Source organism: Solanum verrucosum, unplaced genomic scaffold (assembly GCF_900185275.1).
Source record: "Solanum verrucosum unplaced genomic scaffold, falcon-dt-bn FXZP01000058.1, whole genome shotgun sequence".
NCBI classification, from domain to species: domain Eukaryota; kingdom Viridiplantae; phylum Streptophyta; class Magnoliopsida; order Solanales; family Solanaceae; genus Solanum; species Solanum verrucosum.
In genome coordinates, this window is record NW_026020303.1 from 455,374 (window position 1) to 462,507 (window position 7,134).

At 31.6% G+C, this 7,134-nt stretch overlaps 1 protein-coding gene across 1 annotated transcript; it reads right to left on the reverse strand.

Annotated features, from left to right (window-relative positions):
- Positions 1–2,601: 2,601 nt before the first annotated feature.
- Positions 2,602–3,203, reverse strand: LOC125834979 (40S ribosomal protein S16-like). The gene has a single exon (XM_049514128.1). The coding sequence runs from the start codon at positions 3,162–3,164 to the stop codon at positions 2,721–2,723; it is 444 nt and encodes a 147-aa protein (XP_049370085.1). The 5' UTR covers positions 3,165–3,203; the 3' UTR covers positions 2,602–2,720.
- Between the last annotated feature and the right edge of the window lie 3,931 nt (positions 3,204–7,134).

Sequence of the window (7,134 nt, forward strand, 5' to 3'; positions counted from 1 at the left end):
GTATTGGAAGTTGGTAGTTGTTGGATGAGAGTACAATTTGATGACTTGGGACTGTTTTCAATGGACGAGGAAACTATCAAACATTGCAGAATTAGTACAACAAGGATGTTCAATGGCAATCTTGTGTCATTGGTTGTGTTAATTGAGATCCCAATTTTAGTTGGACGGTTGTTTTCAAGGAATTGTATTACAGGACGTAGACGAAGAAATGTATAAAGCATTTCCCTCTTTCACTAACCACAAAATAACAAGCTAGTGCAAAATGGGAATAAGATGGATGAATACATCAAGGACTGTCATGTGAGACTTCCTACATTTTGTTGTGTAATATAACATGGATGTTGTTAATATGATTCATATATGAGCGGTTGACTATGGAGGTATGATCAACTGGACGAGAACTTACTAGATTGTTTTAGTAACTAAGAGGATAAATACATCAGTTTTTGTGGCAGCTGAAAGTTATATGTTTACTCGTCTGGATCAACCAAAGGTAGTGCCAACTTCTTTGTGTTATTGATTTTTATATCCCAACAATCTCACTAGTCGGTCCGCTACTTAAGTACTACTCTAGTTGTTTTCTATAACTGATGCGGTGGGATTACATCTTAATTACGTTCTTGGTTACGTCCCTGTACAAGGCTCCTTAATCTGTTGAACCAAGGGTTGCCATTGGTATTAATGAATAAAATTCTGCAACTTTTGCCCTACAAATATCACACTAGTAGAGTATGTCTCAGAGACATTTTCCACTTTAGATGTGTTATGGTTCTGATTAAAGTTGGACGACATGTTAAAGAGGCAATAGGAGTAATGTCAATTTTTTTCCTTAATACTCTCCGAAGACAACATAATAAAGTTGCTCCTACGAAAGATCATCTAGATCATTTTCTTTCGCTTTTATTGTTATGAACCAAGTCTAGCCCAACGTAGATACTAATGTCACACAACTTGTTATTGAGCTGACAAGAGTTATTGGACTGTAGTTAATTTGGAATCTGAGTTCAATAATGGGTTTTATTCTATCAAAAGGGGTAGTGGTATGTGAATCATGCATATTAAAGAAAATGTACGTGCTCTCTTCATCTTCCTCTAAAGTCTAAACTTCTCATCTCCATTCTTATCTTTATACTTAGTTACTTGTTATTTTAATACTCATTGTAATTCAATAGTTTTGAGTACAATTCTAAAATTGTAATTTCCTATGTTCTTATTAATATAATGAGAAAATCAGACTGTTACCGCATTTATCTCTATGATGTCAACAGGAGCTTGTATGCATTATGGTGCTAAATTGGTAATAAGTAGATTTTTGCTAGATTAAAAGATACACGTGAAGATAGCAAATATTGATGGACAGAGATACTTACGCAAATAGGAAATAGCAAACTTCCTGAAAAATTGACCCGCGCTCATGCCAATTATTGAAAGAACTTAAAAAGAAACAATGTGCATAGGACAATTAATTAGCAAATGAAAGAGAAGTAAGACCTCAATCGTTTAAATCCAGAAAATATCTAAATCTGAATACACAATTAAAATGTTTTTAGATCTAAATTTTGAATGATTAAACCATTTGCTATTCAAAATTTGAATATGCTTAATTATTTATTTATAAATATAGTAATTACACAATTAAAGAAAGTAATTAAGCAATAGATAAAAAAAAATGAATTAACTGAAACATCAAATTTTAATATAAAAAAAGAAACATTAATGTTTGAGTATTGAAAATAGGTTGTAGTGATGGTGATAATGATTGGTGACTAATAATGATAGTAGATGCAGTTGGGTGTTGTAATAGCAGGTGTGATGATGGAAATTTGCAATGGTGGAGATGGTCAAATTGATTGATGGTGATAGTTGGCGGCAATGATAGTTGTGATTATAGAAATCGACAACAGTGGTGGTATTGGCTGATAATGACAGTGGTGATAATAGTTGGCGACTGAGAGTAATGGTTAAAGAGGATGGTCACCAATGATAGTTGTGATGACTCAGTGATTGGTGGTAATAGTGGTGGTTGGCAATAGTAGTAGTAGATGACAATGGTGGTGGTGGTGATTGTGAATAGAGTGATGGTAAATACCTATTCAAATAAAATAAGTAGTAAACAAAAGCACTTGGACCTAAAGTCAGTCTGAACTTCCATGAAGTAGAAACAAAATGAGTCCTAAATAGATGGTAGAATTGGATAAGCAATATGCAAAATTAAGTGGTAAAACGACACAGATTGTAGACTTGTTGGGACAGATAACACGATGGTTGACAGTTTTGGAGCATTCACAGCTTCTCATGGGATGTTTGTTCAGAAGCAGCCATTTATTCAGACAAAAAAGATATTTCAGCTTAAATCAATCACATATAAAATGTGAGTATAGCAAACCTGCATTTGAGAATTTGCCAAATGCAATAATCTTAAGCTATCATGAATCAGAAATCTAAAAGCAAGGACAGATATAAACACAAACAAGCTTCTCAAGTGAGTAGGTAAAAATACTTCTTTGACACTTGAGATTTGCATTTGAGCTCCACTTCCAAACAATGGCAATTGCACACAACACAACATAATAATAATAATAGTAAGAATCAAACCAAAAATAGAATCTAAATCACGATTGCAGTCATATAATAAAAGTTTAAAATCCAAAAACATAAATATCACTTCAAAATTCTCAGAACAAGTTCAAAAACCATAAGGAGCAAGCAATAAAAAGAAATTAACGGTAAGATTTCTGGAACCTAGAACGAGCACCACGACCACCAAACTTCTTGGGCTCACATCGTCTAGGATCAGCAACAAGCAAAGTCCTATCATATCGCACAAGTATATCCTTAATCTCCTTCTTCGACTGCTCATCAACATACTTCTGGTAAAATGCAACAAGTGCTTTCGCAATTGACTGACGAATTGCATAGATTTGTGAGGTGTGACCTCCACCTTTCACACGGATCCTCATGTCTACACCAGCAAAACGATGTCGTCCTAAAAGTAAAATAGGTTCATAAGCCTTGTACCTGAGAATCTCTGGTTGCACTAGCTCGATAGGTACACCGTTGATCTTGATCAAACCTTTACCGCGTTTGCAGTGGGTTACTGCTACAGCCGTCTTCTTCCGCCCGAAGCATTGAACAGATTCCGCCGTTGCTGCCGCCGCCTCCATGTTCTTCTGCTCCTTTTTTGCTTCTACTGAAATGGGGAAAATCTAACCCTAACTCTGGAGGTTTTTAAGGGAAAAAATTAGGGCTTTCTTTTGGGCTTTAAGATGCGTTGGGTTTGTGGGCCGAATTCTATAGTCATAAATAAAGAAAATTTTCACAAATAGTCAATATAATAAATTTAATTATGTTCCATAGCTATAATTTAAATATTTACGGGTTGTGATTATAGTTCAAGTTGTCTCATTTGTATAATTCGTGGATATGTTTGTATAATTGAGCTATTTTTGTATAAACTCGAAATAACTAATTTATACAAATACAAACATCTAAATTTTAAAAAATTATATAAATTACATAATACAAAAGTTATACAAATTATATAAGTAATACAAATTTTGAATTATACAAACGTGCTAATTATACAAACTCGAAACATCAACCCACGTAATTATCACTGAATATTGATCGTGAGTGGTACTTAACTAAAACTACAACTATGATGACTAATTAACTAGTATATGTTTCCTTAATCATGTAATTTTCCTTAAATAATAAAAAAAACTCTCTTATTAGACACATATCACTATCATATATACTAATCATATTTATATTTTCAAATAATTATATATATTATCACTAATTAAGAATTTTATACCATATATTTAAGAAGATACATACAGATACACATACCCATAAAACATAGTCCAAATTAATTATTTCCACAATTAAACCATCCCTAGTTCACGTTTTAATGTCAATCAATGCTCTCTATCTTATCAACCTCCCACCTCTCGTCCTCACCACCATTCTTTTCACCACATTTTCACCATTAAACCCTTCAAATGAAATCTAGAACAACAACATATTAATTTGAAGTTTGTGTCTATTTAATCATTATTCAAAGTAATGTATGTGTGATAGATTTCTATTTTTTTTTTATTTTCTAATTTTCAAAAGTTAAGGTAAAACTCCATCGATTTAGGGTTTTCTTAATTAACTTTTATGTTTAGTGATTCTCTGATGAACTGTTAGCACCGCCTCATCCTTTCCTCCGACTCTGACGATGTTGACGGTAAGTCACAACCATGAAGCACTATTATTCACAACAACAAACCAAAAGGTGAAGTTAAGGGTGTTCATGGGCCAGTTTGGATCGGTTATTGGTCAAAATCAAAATCAAACCAATTTAATCGGTTTATGAATTATTAAAACCAAATCAAACCAAATATAATAAACATTAATCAGTTCGGTTATTAACAATACACAAAAATAAAAGAAATCATTCAAAATGGAAAAAAAGACAATAAATTATTCAAAACAAAAAAAAATAATTAGAACGATTTATATTACAGAACTTTGATCACTAGATCATATGTGAGTAAAGGTTTAAAATTCACTATTTTGGCCTAGAATAAAGAGACAAATCCATTCCTAGTCCACCAAAAATTGTCATAGACAATCATACACATGAAACCAACAAGATAAATGTTCTCATCTTAAGTGTGTTTGCTTTAGTAAATTATAAATAATTTTTTAATGAATATATATAGAGAAAATGGCCAAAAGCCCCATTAATCTATTGTTGGATTCTCAATTACACACTCATACTTTACGGAGGTTCTATTACTCCCCTAAACATTTTTAAAGTGAAATATATAACCCCTTAAAATGTCATAACCAGATATGTGTCTTGTAGTGAAATACACACACTTGACATGTGTATTTAACTAGTTAATTATTATTTTTTCAGTTATTTTTCTCCTTCATCTTCTTCCTTTGTTCTCTAACCATTTTTTCAACCCTAATTTTTTACAAAGATTGATTTGGGGAAAACCATTGGTGAATGCATTGGGGTCTCCCCCCCCCCCACCTCCCACCCACCACCTCCACCTCTGTCTTTATAATCTCCCCCACCTTTACTGTTACCTTCTTCCCCTGTTCAAAAGCTCTTTACCATCTCTTCCAGAATAAAGCTTCGAAAAAGAAATATTCAAGCCACCATCAAAACCATCACAAATCAATTTGAATTCACCACCAATGATAAAAAGAACTTAATTGGGAGAAGATGCTCGGGTTAATGATTGTAGATGGTGTGCTTGGGAGTATTTTACAAATATTGTAACCAAATTAACATAATCTTTCATTTTCCTGGTTCAATTCACCTACATTTTGACACCCGCATCAGCAAAGGATTTTCTTTTTCTTTAATTAGACTTGGAATGGTTTACCCACATTCATAGCTCAGTGCAACGTCTTGCAAATTTGTGTTGTGCTTCTTCTTTTTTCATAATCAAGAAATTTGAAATTGATAATAACTTTTCGGGGGTTCAATTACATTTGATGTGAACCCAAATTGATTTTTCTCAAATCCGATTTGAAGTCTTTTGGGGTGATTGAAGATGGTTGACATTTTATTTGTAGTGGATTTAATTGATTTTGCAAGTATTTTGCATGAGAGCTTGAAATTATCAATGGTGAATCTGATTGCGACGATGACTGACGATGGTTGCTTAAGGTTGGTGAATGGTGGAGGTCCATATTGTTTTTGGGAAGAAAAAAAATTAAAAATACATATGTTTATGAAAATAATTAAAAATAAACTTTTAGTAATATTTATTTTTGCTGCTCACTCTCTCAAGGTGAGCGAAATACACTCACTTTTCCAGATAGGCAATTAGGGAGATAATAATTTTATTTTTAAACAGTTTAAGGGGGTGATAGGACCCCCATAAAATATGAGTGATAGTTGAGAATCCAACAATAGGTTTAGAGGGGCTTTTGGCCATTTTCTCAATATATATATATATATATATATATATATATATATATATTAAAAAATTATTAAAATAATGTATTATGTATGTATAATAATAAAATATATGTATATTATTTATCGGTTCGGTTACTCTTCGATTTTTTTAACAAAACCAAATATTATCAATTTTTAAATCTAAAACCAAATCAAACTAAACCCAAATAAAATTAGTTTGGGTTTGGTTTTCTGGTTATGATTGATTTTTATCCAAATCGTGAACATCCCTAGATAAAGCAAACACCACTTTGGTTAGATATCAGACCAGCTAGGAACATAACCGGAAAGTTTCAATAATCAGAGATTTACACACGTGTCTAACACATTATTGATGTATCTGACGCATTATTGATGTATTTGACACATTATTGAGTTAAAAATATATGTATCTAGTTTTTAACAGTGAATTTGTTTAAGTGTAAATGTATCTGACAAAATATACGCATGTATAAGAGATTTATGCATGTATTAACACATTATTGATGTCTCTGACATACTATTGAGTTAACACTATATGTATCTAGTTTTTATCATTATATCTAATTAAGTGTATATGTATCTAACAAAATAATACATATATATATATATATATATATATATATGAATAAGAGTTCATGAGTCAGTGTTAAGAAGTCTAAACTTTATTGAATCACCAAAAAACAATCACAACAATTAAAATCTTTCTCTTTTTTTGGTGATTCAATAAAGTTTAGACTTCTTAACACAGACTCATGAACTCTTATTCATATATATATATATATATATGAATAAGAGTTCATGAGTCTGTGTTAAGAAGTCTAAACTTTATTGAATCACCAAAAAAAGAGAAAGATTTTAATTGTTGTGATTGTTTTTTAAGAGTTGTGATATCTCATATCCTCTAAAGTTATTACGAACGTGATTTTCTTTTTGATTAATGACTTTCAATTATATTCCTTAATTAAACACACTCCCCAATTAATGACTTTCAGTTATATTGCTTAATTAGACACACTAATTGATATGTATTTGTCTTATAGGTATCTCAGATACATATATCCGGAAGAGGCAGATATTGATATTTGATGCCTAAAGTAAGATAAAGAGTGTGATATTAAAACTAACGTAAATCTAAGTATCTAGCTTCTAAAGTAATAGAATTTGTGTAAGTTACCATCGAT

Excerpts from the sequence above, each read along its gene's own strand:
- LOC125834979 (XM_049514128.1), bottom strand. The coding sequence starts at position 3,164 with ATGGAGGCGGCGGCAGCAACGGCGGAATCTGTTCAATGCTTCGGGCGG.